The sequence below is a fragment of the Haematobia irritans genome, chromosome 1, assembly GCF_050003625.1.
Source record: "Haematobia irritans isolate KBUSLIRL chromosome 1, ASM5000362v1, whole genome shotgun sequence".
NCBI lineage: Eukaryota > Metazoa > Arthropoda > Insecta > Diptera > Muscidae > Haematobia > Haematobia irritans.
Window position 1 is genome coordinate 155750460 of NC_134397.1, and position 15268 is coordinate 155765727.

Consider the following 15268-nt stretch of genomic DNA (forward strand, 5'->3'; position numbering starts at 1 on the left):
TGATTGATTTTTGTTTCAATTAAAAAATTTGTTGAATCAATTAAATTTTTAATTAAATATTTTTTAAAACTCAATTAAAATATTAATTGGAAAAATTTTCGTGAAATTTTTTTCTGTGCGAGGGACACAAATTTCCAAAATTTGTGTCCTAAATTTAATAAAAAATAATTGAAGCAAAGATTATAAACATTATCTTAATTATTTATTTAATTATTTTAAATTATTTTAAATTGCGCATCCTAAAATTTAGGCCTCGTAATAATTATTTGTATACCCTGCGCCACACTGTGGAACAGGGTATTATAAGTTAGTGCATATGTTTGTAACACCCAGAAGGAGATGGACACATGGTGTCTTTGGCAATAATGCTCAGGGTGGGTCCCTGAGTCGATATAACCATGTCCGTCTGTCCGTCCGTTCGCCCGTCTGTCTGTGAACACATTTTTGTGATCAAAGTCTAGGTCGCAATTTAAGTCCAATCGCCTTCAAATTTGGCACATGTTCCTAATTTGGGTCAGAATAGAACCCTATTGATTTTGGAAGAAATCGGTTCAGATTTAGATATAGCTCCCATATATATCTTTCGCCCGATATGCACTAATGTGGACCCAGCAGCCAGAGTTTTATACCGATTTGCTTGAAATTTTGTACAAACATAACACTTAGTCGTATAGTCAAGTAAGCAAAATTTTTTTTCTCATATATATCTTTCGCCCGATATTGACTAATATGGTCCTAAAAGCCAGAGTTTTGGCATTAGCATTGTAGCTATGCGTGCCAAATTTGGTTGAAATCGATTCAGATTTAGATATAGCTCCCATATATATCTTTCTCCCGATATGCCCTTATATGGACCCAGAAGCCAGAAATCAGTTCAGATTTAGATATAGCTCCCATATATATGTTTTTCTGATTTCGACCAAAATGGTCAAAATACCAACATTTTCCTTGTTAAATCGCCACTGCTTAGTCGAAAAGTTGTAAAAATTACTAATTTTCCTAAACTTCTAATACATATATATCGAGCGATAAAACATAAATAAACTTTTGCGAAGTTTCCTTAAAATTGCTTCAGATTTAAATGTTTCCCATATTTATACCCTTCACCACTACTGTGGTACAGGATATACTAAGTTTGTGCATTTGTATGTAACGCCAAGAAGGAGTAATCATAGACCAACCTTTTAGTATACGGATCGGCTTAGAATTAAATTCTGAGTCGATTTAGCAATGTCCGTCTGTCTGTCTGTCCGTCTGTCTGTCTGTCTGTTGATGTATTTTTGTGTGCAAAGTACAGCTCGCAGTTTTAGTCCGATTGTCCTAAAATTTGGTATAGGGTCCTGTTTCGGCTCAAAGACGATCCCTATTGATTTTGGAATAAAATCGGTTCAGATTTAGATATATCTGCCACATATATTTTTCACCGATCTGGTCATAATTGGCGTGTATATCAACCGATCTTCCTCAAATTCCGTACATCCGAATATTTTATGAGTCTCGAAATACTTGCAAAATATCAGCTAAATCGGTTCAGATTTAGATATAGCTCCCATATATAGCTTTCGCCCGATTTACACTCATTTGCCCACAGAGGCCAATTTTTTGCTCCGATTTAGTTGAAATTTTGCATAGGGAGTAGAATTAGCGTTGTAACTATGCGTGCCAAATTTGCTTGAAATCGGTTCAGATTTGGATATATCTCCCATATAAAGCTTTCGCCCGATTTACACTCATATGACCACAGAGGTCAATTTTTAACTCCGATTTAGTTGAAATTTTGCACAGGGAGTAGAATTAGCATTGTAGCTATGCGTGCCAAATTTGGTTGAAATCGGTTCAGATTTAGATATAGCTCCCATATATATGTTTTTCTGATTTCGACAAAAATTGTCAAAATACCAACATTTTCCTTGTTAAATCGCCACTGCTTAGTCGAAAAGTTGTAAAAATGACTAATTTTCCTAAACTTCTAATACATATATATCGAGCGATAAAACATAAATAAACTTTTGCGAAGTTTCCTTAAAATTGCTTCAGATTTAAATGTTTCCCATATTTTTTTACTAACATTGTGTTCCACCCTAGTGCATTAGCCGACTTAAATTTTGAGTCTATAGATTTTGTAGAAGTCTATCAAATTCTGTCCAGATCGAGTGATATTTAAATGTATGTATTTGGGACAAACCTTTATATATAGCCCCCAACACGATTAACGGATGTGATATGGTATCGAAAATTTAGATCTACAAAGTGGGGCAGGGTATAATATAGTCGGCCCCGCCCGACTTTAGACTTTCCTTACTTGTTTTAGATTTATTGTGTGAGAAATAATGCCCTCAAAAATAGTGAATCCTATATTTTACTAAAGCCTAATTAATTCTATTTTAGTACATGGAATTATTACTTTTTAAGAAAGTTTAATAGTTTTTTTGCGCACGTTAGTTAAATTAACTACAACAGAGGAAAAAATTATACACAAATGAAGCATAAAGATTTGCTAAATTCGTGTCTACCACAAAGTAGTTCATAATTTCTTTAAATTTTTAAATTTTACCAAAAATTAAATTTTCTTTAATAGGTGAAAAATAATAATTTTGTCTAATATTTTTTTTTTGTTGGTTTGCACTTCAATCATATTTGATCTCAGCTTTAAAACCATTTTGTTGACTAAACTACAAGAGTAACTTAACCAACAGAGGAAAAGAATGTTTGTCAAATTTATTTGGGCAAAGCCCTATAGACTGCAAGATGGTTGGATGGACGCACGTTTCGGAATTGCCACATTACTCATCAGCATCCTCTACTTGCAGCAAAACTATCAACCAATTATCAGAATAAATTCAGGCAGTTTGCTAATCCCAAAGTTTCGAAAGGTTCAAGTGTGGTTCACTTTGGGTTTAGCTAACTGCCTGAATTTTTTTAGCGACCACTATTAGTAAAAATGTTCAAAACATGCACTCGGTTTTGATCGCCAGTGTATATCACAGATAATCCACATTGGAAATATTTTATTTGCAGTTCTGTAACTTCTTTGGTTGTTAGAAATCTTCTAACATTTTCAATTAATAACCCTTTCATTCATAAACCATTAGAATTTTGCAATAAAAATAGAAATGTACGGAACTTTTATTTGCACAAAAAAAAACCTTCACTTCTCACATGTTTTTTGATGTTTGCCCACCATGCGGGGGTTTGGCCCATTGCAATGAGAAACATGAATAAAAACAAGCAGGAAGTATGTTTCGTTTACCTCTTTTAATCTGTATAAAAATGAAATACAATTTGTTTAATGGTCAGAGAGAGGTCTAGTTTTATTTGTGATATGCATTTTTGCATTGGTCTCAAATGCAATTACAGATCGCCGCAGCAGCTCCAAACAAAAAAAAAACGAAATATCTGAACAAAAGTAACACCCCCTAGTTTAAAAGTGAATGTTGAGATACGATGGACAACGCTAGAGTGGTGAGCATTGTTGGACACATGGACATCGTTGTCGTTTTGGATTGTTTTATGTTGGGCTAATGTTTTGGAGCCATAAAAACGAACACTTGTAGTTATGGTCTATCTTGAGGATCGACAAAAAAAACAATTTAACTAAAACTAAGAAATATCCTATCATTAATTTTGAACTGCTTAATCATTTACAAAAATAACAATTTCGCTTTGGCAAATCACCACTAATAAAACTAAAAGCTGTCAGAGATTGGACCATTTTAAATCACAACAGCAGTTGTGGCGGTACCTTTTGTTTTAATTTTACACCCAGAAAGAAAGTTTATAAAAGCAGTAATATAAAATTTAAATAATTCATAGAAAACTTAGATAGTTATTTAATTACTTTCACATTTATTAGTTTTGATGATACAAGTGTTGCCTTTTATATTTCGGGAGTAGAAAACAAAAAACAAATATTAACTTTGGAAAATCGCTTTATTGTTTTCCGAAATATTCCCCATTAATATCTGTAAACTTTTGCATGCATTTAAACCAATTATCGAAAAACTTTTGCCACTCTGATTGAGGTATCTCGAAAACATGCATTGTGAATGCATCAATCGCTTCTTCAGGTGTTGAAAAAGGATAACTCCTCATTTTATTTTCTACGTTTGGAAATAAAAATAATCATTCAGTCTAAAGTCCGGACTATCAAGTCGATGTTTTGAGTGTTCTAAACTGCACATGTTTGACAAAAATGTCTATAGAAATAAAATTTTGCAAAAATCTATAGAAATAAAATTTTGCAAAAATTTCTATAGAAATAAAATTTTGACAAAATTTTCTATAGAAATAAAATGTTGACAACATTTTCTATAGAAATAAAATTTTGACAAAATTTCCTATAGAAATAAAATTCTGACAAAATTTTCTATAGAAATACAATTTTGCAAAAAATGTCTACAGAAATAAAATTTTGCAAAAATTTTCTATAGAAATAAAATTTTATTCGTTGTTTTAATCTAAGCTTACAACCATTGCGTTGACTAACTTACAAGAGTAGCTTAACCAACAGAGGAAAAGAATGTTTGTCAAATTTATTTGGGCAAAGCCCTATAGACTGCAAGATGGTTGGAAGGACGCACGTTTCGGAATTACCACATGCTTCATCAGCATCCTCTACTTGCAGCAAAACTATCAACCAATTATCAGAATAAATTCGGGTAGCTCACTAAACCCAAAGTGAACCACACTTGAATCGTCCTAAAAAAGATTTCTGATAGTCGTCTTTTGCCGAAATAAATCTTTATACAAACATCTCTCTTTTCCTTTGCCAATGTCAAATCATCGATTTGAGTGCAGTTGGCTGGGTTTATTTCGAGCTGCTTCCTCTTACTTCATCCGCTTTGTTTTTTATCGTTGGTTTGTACTTCAATCATATCCGTTGTTTTGATCTGAGCTTAAAACCACTGCGTTGACTAAACTACAAGAGTAGCTTAACCAACAGAGTACAATAATGTTTTGTGAAAATTTTCCATAGAAATAACATTTTGAGAAATATTTTTAAAGAAAAATAATTTTGACAAAATTTTCTATAGAAATAAAATGTTGACAAAATTTTCTATGAAATAAAATTTTGACAAAATTTTCTATGAAATAAAATTTTGACAAAATTTTCTATAGAAATTAAATTTTATGAAAATTTTATATAGAAATACAATTTCGACAAAATTTTCTATAGAAATAAAATTTTGACAAAATTTTCTATAGAAATACAATTTTAACAAAATTTTCTATAGAAATAAAAGTTTGACAAAATTTTCTATAGAAAGAAATTTTTCACAAAATTTTCTATGGAAAAAAAATTTGGAAAAATTTTCTATAGAAATAAAATTTTGATAAAATTTTTTATAGAAATAAAATTTAAAATAAACATTTAAAATAAAATTTTGATAAAATTTTTTATAGAAATAAAATTTTGATAAAATTTTCTATGGAAAAAAAATTTTGACAAAAATTTTCTATAAAAATAAAATTTTGATAAAATTTTTTATAGATATAAAATGTTGACAACATTTTGTATAGAGATAAAATGTTGACAAAATTTTGTGTAGATATAAAACTTTGATAAATTTTTCTATAGAAATAAAAGTTTGACAACATTTTCTAGGGGAAAAATTGACAAAATTTTGTATAGAAATAAAATTTTGACAAAATTTGTATAGAATAAAACGTTGAAAAATTTTTCTAGAGATAAAAATTTTGACAAAATTTTTTATAGAAATAAAATGTTGACAAAAATTTGTATACAGATAAAATGTTGACAACATTTTGTGGAGATAAAAAAATTTTATAAAATTTTCTATAGAAATAAAAGTTTGACATAATTTTCTATAGAAATAAAACGTTGAAAAATTTCTAGAGAAAAAAATTTTGACAAAATTTCCTCTAGAAATAAAATTTTGACAAAATTTTCTATAGAAATAAAAGTTTGACAAAATTTTCTATAGAAAGAAATTTTTCACAAAATTTTCTATGGAAATAAAATTTTGACAAAATTTCCTCTAGAAATAAAATTTTGACAAAATTTTTTATAGAAATTAAATGTTGACAAAAACTTATATAGAGATAAAATGTAGACAACATTTCATGGAGATTTAAAAAAATTGATAAAATAAAAGTTTGACAAAATTTTCTATAGAAAAAATTTGACAAAATTTTCTATAGAAATAAAATTTTGACAAAATTTTCTGTAGAAATAAAACGTTTAAAAAATTTTCTAGAGAAAAAAATTTTGACAAAATTTGTTATAGAAATAAAATGTTGACAAAAATTTGTTTAGAGATAAAATGTTGACAATATTTGGTGGAGATATAAAGATTTGATAAAATAAAATAAAATTTTGACAAAATTTTCTATAGAAATAAAAATTTGACAAAATTTTCCATAGAAATAAAATTTTGACAAAAATTGCCATAGAAATAAAATTTTGACAAAATTTTCTATAGAAAAAAATGTAGACAAAATTTTCTATAGAAATTTTCTATAAAAATAAAATTTTGACAAAATTTTCTATTAAAATAAAATTGTGAGAAAATTTTCTATAGAAATACAATTTTAACAAAATTTTCTATAGAAATAAAATTTTGACAAAATTTTCTATAGAAATAACATTTTGACAAAAATTTTCTACAAAAATAAAATTTTGATAAAATTTTTTATATATGTAAAATGTTGACAACATTTTGTATAGAGATAAAATGTTGACAAAATTTTGTGTAGATATAAAACTTTGATAAAATTTTCTATAGAAATAAAAGTTTATAGAAATAAAGGAAAATCGTTTGCAGTATGTTGAAGTATAGGTCATTCTAATTCGAAGTTTCAAATTAAAGTTTTAGTAATTTGTCGACCTTTGCCTACAAAATCAGTGGCGGTTCGGCTTGCAATAAATTATGGGCGGCGCTACTCTACGCCTTCATTCCCTACCAAGGAATTGTAGATTAGCTGTATTTTGTTCTGTGCATATTTCAGTAGTTTATCTTTCGAGTGTAAAACGTTAATCCGATGCAGATGTTTGTTAATATTAACCATAACAATCCTTCATAATCAGACTACAAAGTTAAGTTGAAAATCGCCCAAACTGTCCAATGCTTCAAGTAACTAACTAATGCCATAATTTTATTTTCTTATAATTTTGTACATTTAACTTTTTTGAACTCTTGTCTCTAATTTCGTTTTGCTTTTTACGTTGGGAAAGTTTTTTGGGTTTGTTTTCAAGGTTTCATTTCTCCTCCTATGACTGGCCAAACTTGCACAAGAAGAAAAAGGCGGAAGCCTTTTTTGGTAGCTGCACTTTATGACAGGTTCAAGACATTTTAACCTTTTTTCCTCTGTGAACGCTATGCCCCACAGAGTTAAGCATGCAAGGCTTAAATAAAGCAGTCACCACACGCAACATGAAGTCGACATGGCTCCAAGGGTTTCAAAAAAGGTTAAAGTGGCGTTGATTTGCCACTTCATCGTGAAGAGAAAGAAGGCTGGATATGATTAATGCAACAATTGCAATAAGTAGTAGGAATCATATTGGGGGATATAATAATGATTTATGTTTATTTGATATCTATGGAAAATATTAGTATTTTTCAAGAAAGTCATAATGCTACACTGAAAGATTAGATTTAATTTTTCTTGAATGACATTTTAGACAAAGAAAGTGTTATTTTGTCTTTGTTTAATAGCAGATAAAAAGAAACACATAAATAAAAAATTGTAAAATTAAAGCTAAACTCAGTTTGTCTAAAATTTTGTTCGAGAGCAAAGAATTGTTTCATTGTGTGCAGTAGCTTATATTTAAATAATGTATAAATTTTTAGTTTAATTAATTTCTTAAATTTTTAATAAATTTTACTTTTTTCTTTTCTCTTTCAGTTATTGGTCACTTTTGCCATTTTTGCTTCCCTAGCTTTAGTTGCTGGCCAAAATTTCCTATTTGGCCGTATTCCCAATAGACAATTTGACTACAATTCCATTGATGTACCACAATCATCACTCTTCGCCGCCAGAGATCCTAGACAAAACAGAGGTGAGTACAAGAACGTATTTGGACAAAGTAGAAAACCAAAAACAAGTTTTATAAAATTTTGTCAAACAGACAAAAAAATACGACGTTTATTCTGACAGGAGGTTAAGTTATGTTGTACTAGTGCAGCCTTGTAAAAGTACATTTCGAAGCAAAAATGTACGTTTTCCTCTTTGTGAAATCAGTCATTTCCCAACAAAACTTTAAAATACAAGTGCAAAAACTACAAGAATTCAATTACAATTTTATAAAATCATTGATATAAAGTTCCAATGCAATTGCTAACATTTTGTTTTTTGAACTTGATTCAAACAAAGTAAGAGTCAAAATAAGTCGGTGCGGAAACTGAAAAAAAGTTCTCACCTTTAGGCTTAAAATGGCTTGGTGGTTTATGATAGCAACATTGTAGTTTACATACTAAAAACTGCGCTGGTATCAACTTTGGCTAGACCTATTTAATAAAAAACTTTGTAATATGTACCTATTATACATTTCTGGTTTGATTGTATAAACAAGGACCATGCAAAAAAAAAAAATACGGCCTATTTACAACGGCCAACCTTAAAGCACAGTGGCATTGTTTCAAAATTAGAGAATAACCAAGAGGAGCGACCAAAATGGTTAACATTTCATCACGACTAGCGTACAAAGGGCGCTGGGGTCAATCCCAGTTTCGATCGAACATCAGAACGTTTTTTAGCAGTGGTTTATCCTGTGTCCCCCTGAGTGCTTCAAAATTTTCTACAGAAATAAAATTTTGACAAAATCTTCTATAGAAATAAAATTTTGACAAAATCTTCTATAGAAATAAAATTTTGACAAAATTTTCTATAGAAATAAAATTTTGATAAAATTTTCTATAGAAATAAAATTTTGACAAAATTTTCTATAGAAATAAAATTTTTATAAAATATCTTTAGAAATAAAATTTTGACAAAACCTTCTATAGCAATAAAATTTTGACAACATTTTTCATAGAAATAAAATTTTACTTTGGCAACGACAAAGAGATATGCTTGCAGATTTTTTTAGGCAATGGCCGACTATCAAAAACCTTTTTTCATGAGGTTCAAGTGTAATTCACTTTGGGTTTAATGAATTACACGAATTTATTCTGATAATTGGCTGATAGTTTTTCTGCAAGAAGATGAGGAATGTGGCAATGCCGAAACAGTTGTCCATCCACCTGTCTTGCAGTCTAAAAGGCTTTTCCCAAATAAAATTGACAAGCATACTTTTAATCTGTTGGTTAAGCTACACTTGTAGTTTAGTCTATGCATGGTTTTAAGCTGAAATCAAATACAACAATAATGAAATAAAATGTCGAAAAAAATTTTCTATAGAAATACAATTTTGACTAAATTTTCTATAGAAATAAAATTTTTGAGAAAATTCTCTATGGGAATAAAATTTTGACAACATTTTCTATAGAAATAAAATTTTTGAGAACATTTTCTATGGAAATAAAATTTTGACAAAATTTTCTATGGAAATAAAATTTTGACAAAATTTTCTATAGAAATAACATTTTGACAAAATCTTCTCTAGAAATAACATTTTGACAAAATTTTCTATAGAAATAAAATTTTGACAAAATTTTCTATAGAAATAACATTTTGACAAAATCTTCTTTAGAAATAACATTTTGACAAAATTTTCTATAGAAATAAAATTTTGACAAAATTTTCTATAGAAATAAAATTTTGACAAAATTTTCTATAGAATAAAATTTTTGAGAAAATTTTCTATGGAAATACAATTTTGACAAAATGTTCTATAGAAATAAAATTTTGACAAAATTTTCTATAGAAATAAAATTTTGACAAAATTTTCTATAAAAATAAAATTTTTGAGAACATTTTCTATAGAAATAAAATTTTGCAAAATTTTTCTATAAAAATAAAATTTTGACAAAATTTTCTATAGAAATAAAATTTTGTAAAAAATTTCTATAGAAATAACATAAAATTTGACCATAGAAATAAAATTTTGACAAAAATTTTCTATAGAAATACAATTTGGTCAACATTTTCTGTAGAAATAAAATTTTGACAAAATTTTCTGTAGAAATAAAATTTTGACAAAATTTTCTATAAAAATAAAATTTTAACAAAATTTCTATAGAAATAAAATTTTGACAAAATTTTCTATAGAAATAAAATTTTAACAAAATTTTTCTATAGAAATACAATTTTGCAAAAATTTTCTATAGAAATAAAATTGTGACAAAATTTTGAGAAAATTTTCTATAGAAATAAAATGTTGACAAAATTTTATATAGAAATATAATTTCGACAAAATTTTCTATAGAAATAAAATTTTGACAAAATTTTCTACCGAAATAAAATTTTGACAAAATTTTCTATAGAAATAAAATGTTGACAAAATTTTCTATAGAAATAAAATTTTGTCAAAAATTTTATATAGAAATACAATTTGGACAAAATTTTCTATAGAAATAAAATTTTGACAACATTTTCTATAGAAATAAAATTTTGACAAAATTTTTTTTAGAAATAAAATTTTGACAAAATTTTCTATAGAAATAAAATTTTGACAAAATTTTCTATAGAAATAAAATTTTGACAAAATTTTCTATAAAAATAAAATTTTGACAAAATTTTCTATAGAAATAAAATTTTGACAAAATTTTCTATAGAAATAAAATTTTGACAAAATTTTCTATAGATATAAAATTTTGACAAAATTTTCTATAGAAATAAAATTTTGACTAAATTTTCTATAGAAATACAATTTGGACAAAATTTTCTATAGAAATACAATTTTGACTAAATTTTATATAAAAATAAAATTTTGACAAAATTTTCTGTTGAAAAATAAATATCATTTAAAATTTATATAGTAGATCAATTTAAATATTCCCGGCCTACAACAGCAAAATATTTTTTTTTTTTTGTAAAATACGTTTTTTACTATTTCTTCATTCGACACAAAATTCTACCCAGTGAACTCTTTGTTTTTTGAGTTCTGATAATGGGGTTTGTCGCTTGGGGAACGTGCGGATAATACCGTTGATGCGGAAACAATTCTAATTGGGGTCTAATTCATGGAGTTTTACAGTAGATTTCATCAACACCGAAGTGATATTTTCTTATTATTTTCGGCGATTTCGCCCTTAAAATAGTCCAATAAAGCTATGTAAGAGTCGCCGAAGTGAGTCTTCATTAAAGCTAGCGATAGGGATTGTAATGAAAATTGAAATGTCAACTTTTAGATTTTTTGAAAACTTTTCAAAAAATCAACTTTCGACTTTTCGAAAAGACTCCAACCTTTTCCAAATTTTAATATTCAATTATTCGTTTTTTTTTTTTAATTTGAAAAAATCGACTTTTACGTTTATTGGAGAGTCGACTTTGCTTTCATGACATTCGACTTTTTGGTGAATTTTCGGCACTCGTTTGATAACCCGATTTTGGTAACTATAAGCCGATTTAAAAAATGCAAAAGTCGATTGCTTCGACTTTTTTTCCAAAACGTCAATTTCTCGAAAGGTAGATTTCCGACTATTGTAACCTTATTTATATAGTGAATGAAAATTACTGACAATGGCTCTTGTGAGTATAATGTGTGAGAATATTTTTTTTCTCTGAAAATGTTGCCTAACATTCTCTACACACTAAGGGGAGAGTATCCTTTTCTGAGGAACAAACGAACTTTTATTTAGACGTTAACAAATTTTCTTTAAAGGCAAATAAAAAAAGATTATGGACAACCACAGTAACGCCTTTTATAAATTCGGTTTAACAAAGGGGAATTTTGTTTCTCTAAAATTTCGGATTTTTTTAGTGTAGGGGATCGAAAACCTACACTGCCAACACTACCTTTGAAGCTCCATTTTATCCTTCAAAGATCAATATTTTATTAACACGCGAAACCATATTTTTTCCTATTTGTGTATTTTTATAAATAAAAAAATATTTATAAATAATTTTTATTTTTGCTTTACAGGACCCGTTGTCTTCCCCCCATCTCCCCCAGACGCAATTGATGAGTCCAGTGGTGTTATTGTTGGTGCTTCCGGTTATGGTTTTGTACCACCACAACAACAAAGTAATTTACATTTTTAATTGAAAAAAAAAAAATGCAAACGAATTATTCCCTTATTCATATATTGTTAATTTATATTGTTTTTATGTGCAATTAATCATACTTATAATAATTTATACATATCTTAATATTTTGCAAACAATTTATACTAAATAGAAATTGAATTTTGTTATACAATTCTGCAAAACAAAGCAAAAAATATCACAAAAATGTAGTTAGTAAAGCACTATTATTCTTGTTTATTTTAATCACCAAAACTCAGTGGATACGCAATTGAAAAGCTTTATTTCAATATTAGTTCAATTGTTTTTTTTTTTTAATAGTTAATATTTGTATTTAATAATTGCTAGCGCGTAAAAAAAGAACAACCAAATGCTATATATGCTTATGAACAATAGAAATAATTCTTAATTTAAATTTATTGCAATTGAAAGATACTAAAAAAAGTTATTAATAATGTTTTTATTTTTTATTTTTTGCTTTTATAATTTTAACAGGAGGTTGAAAATGTTTTAAGCACATTCATTAATGCACCCATACACAAACAAATGCCAATGCACTCAATTTCCGTTTCCGCTGTAATATTGGATAGTACCTTGGACACCATCATACCACACTAATAGAAATGCACACACACACACACTCCCACATACTCAACACAATTATCACTGTAAATTAAATGTGAAATACAGCGCGCCTTTTTGTACCATATATAAAATTCATTTACACGAATAAAAAAACGCAATTATATTTATAAAATAATAAAACAATTAATTTATGTAATTATTAATATCAATAATAAAACTTGCTTCTTGTTTTAAGTTAAAATATAATTTGAGAAATTGTTTTTTATTTGCCATTTGCTGTTTTATTGCTACTTAAAAACGCTTTAAGTTTATTGTTTGCACTTAATTTTTCATCTAATAATTGATCTTAATTGCTGATCATGTTAATTGGTGGTACCTGCATGCAGCCACACTATTGGTGTTTTGCTAACAACGACACTATTATCGATGATGACTATGAATTATTTAGGCATACACACCCTCAAAAAAAATCGCTTCTGTACCATATACCCCAAACACATTTTGCTTCAAGCATATATATTTTCAGGATTGGCCCAACAAAATATTGTTTGTATTGTTCAAACATATTATGTTTCACCTTAGGGCATACACTGGTAGAAAGAAAAAAAAATTAATGAATTTTCCTTTGTGTGAATATATTTTTAAGGCGGCAATTGGTTACTTCCATTGGTTTACTGGCAGCATACTCTCTAGGTCTCGCTTTCTAAACACATATATGTTTATAAGCTATTTCTAAATTAATATATGTTTGCATCTAAACATATTATATTTACAAGCAGTTTATATCCCAAACATAATATGTTCTAACATGTTAATACATATTTGTCCCAAACATGTATGCTAGTTTATGAACATTATATGCTTGCACTTAAAAATCTGGTGTTAAAATTTTTGAGTTCCAAACATATAATTTTTACACCCAAACATATGAAAAACAGTATTTTTCGTCGGAAATTAAATATTATATAATGTCAAACCCTGGTATATTATGGATACTTCACTTATCTAAGTTCGAGTCTTAGACATTATAGTATCTGATTGGTGTACATTTCTATCGATATATGTATCTTGAAGCGAAGTGCACGCAAAGAAGTAATATAATCACCCTAAACATATTTCAAGAGTAAAATGTTATTATTGGACGGTGAACATGGAAAATTTTTGTTGCAAAAAATGTTCTTTTATCGGCAAACATATACATGATTGCCAAAATCATATACATATTTTCGGGAAAATAAAATTTTTGCGACAAACATGTTACATGTTCCCCATACATAAATAACATTTTGCTCTTGAAACATGTTTGAGGTAATCATATTCCATCTCTGGGTGTGGTTGGTGTAATTTCTCCGAAATAAGAATCTGAAAATTTATTTTGATATTAGCCAATATTTTTTGCATCTCAGAATTTTGTTTTTCATCGAATGTGCATCAGGTTTGTATCCTTGCATTCTTGGGAAAAATCGATGAGTCGAAATTGACCCATATTTATACCCTTCACCACTACTGTGGTACAGGGTATAATAAGTTTGTGCATTTGTATGTAACGCCAAGAAATAGTCGATTTAGCGATGTCCGTCTGTCCGTCCGTCCGTCTGTCTGTATATGTAATTTTGTGCACAAAGTACAGCTCGCAATTTAAGTCCGATCGTCCTCAAATTCGGCATAGGGCCGTTTCTTGGGACAGAAACAATCGCTATTGGTTTTGGAAAAAAATCGGTTCAAATTTAGATATACCTGCCATATATATTTATCCCCGATTTGGTCATAGTTAGCGTGTTTATCAACCGATTTTCTTGAAATACCGTACATCCAAATATTTTATGAACCTCGAAAATCTTGCAAAATATCAGCCAAATCGGTTCAGATTTAGATATAGCTCCCATATATCTTTCGTCCGATTTAGACTCATATGACCACAGGGGCCAAAGTTTACTAACGATCTTCGTGAAATTTTGCACAAAGGGTAGAATTGACATTCTTTCAATGCTTGGTAAATTTGATTGAAATCGGTTCAAATTTAGATATAGCTCCCATATATATCTTTCTTCCGATTTGAACTTATATGGCCACAAAAGCCAGAGTTTTGCCGTGATTTGCTTCAAATTTTGCACAAGGGGTACGTTTAATAGTATCGTTAAGTGTGTCAAATTTTGTTAAAATCGGTTCAGATTTAGATATAGCTCATATATATATCTTTCGCCCGATTTGGACTTATATGGTCTCAAAAGCCAGAGTTTTGCCCTGACTTACTTCAAATTTTGCACAAGCGGTACTTTTAACGATACTATCGTATGTGCCAAATATGGTCAAAACCGATTCAGATTTAGATATAGCTCACATATATATCTTTCGCCCGATTTGGACTTATATGGTCTCAAAAGCCAGAGTTTTGCCTTGACTTACTTCAAATTTTGCACAAGCGGTACTTTTAACGATACTATCGTATGTGCCAAATATGGTCAAAACCGATTCAGATTTAGATATAGCTCACATATATATCTTTCGTCCGATTTAAACTTATATGGCCTCAAAATCCAGGGTTTTGCCGTGATTTGCTTCAAATTTCGCACAAGGAGTACGTTTAGTAGTATCG

General features: G+C 28.4%; 1 protein-coding gene and 1 long non-coding RNA gene across 3 annotated transcripts in view; one reads left to right on the plus strand and one right to left on the minus strand.

Moving 5' to 3' along the window:
• LOC142242863 (uncharacterized) overlaps positions 1-15268 on the minus strand; it is a 252367-nt gene that overhangs the window by 93513 nt on the left and 143586 nt on the right. The gene's annotated exons all lie outside the window — the stretch shown is intronic.
• LOC142222058 (uncharacterized) overlaps positions 1-15268 on the plus strand; it is a 135437-nt gene that overhangs the window by 62912 nt on the left and 57257 nt on the right. The window contains exons 2-4 of one of the 2 annotated variants that reach the window (XM_075291996.1): positions 7867-8020; positions 11987-12088; positions 12583-12918. In XM_075291996.1, the coding sequence (XP_075148111.1) occupies positions 7867-8020; positions 11987-12088; positions 12583-12590 (264 nt within the window). In that variant the 3' untranslated portion in view covers positions 12591-12918. Of the gene's footprint in view, positions 1-7866; positions 8021-11986; positions 12089-12582; positions 12919-15268 lie in introns of those variants that run through there. The other variant, XM_075291995.1, reaches the window with a different exon arrangement.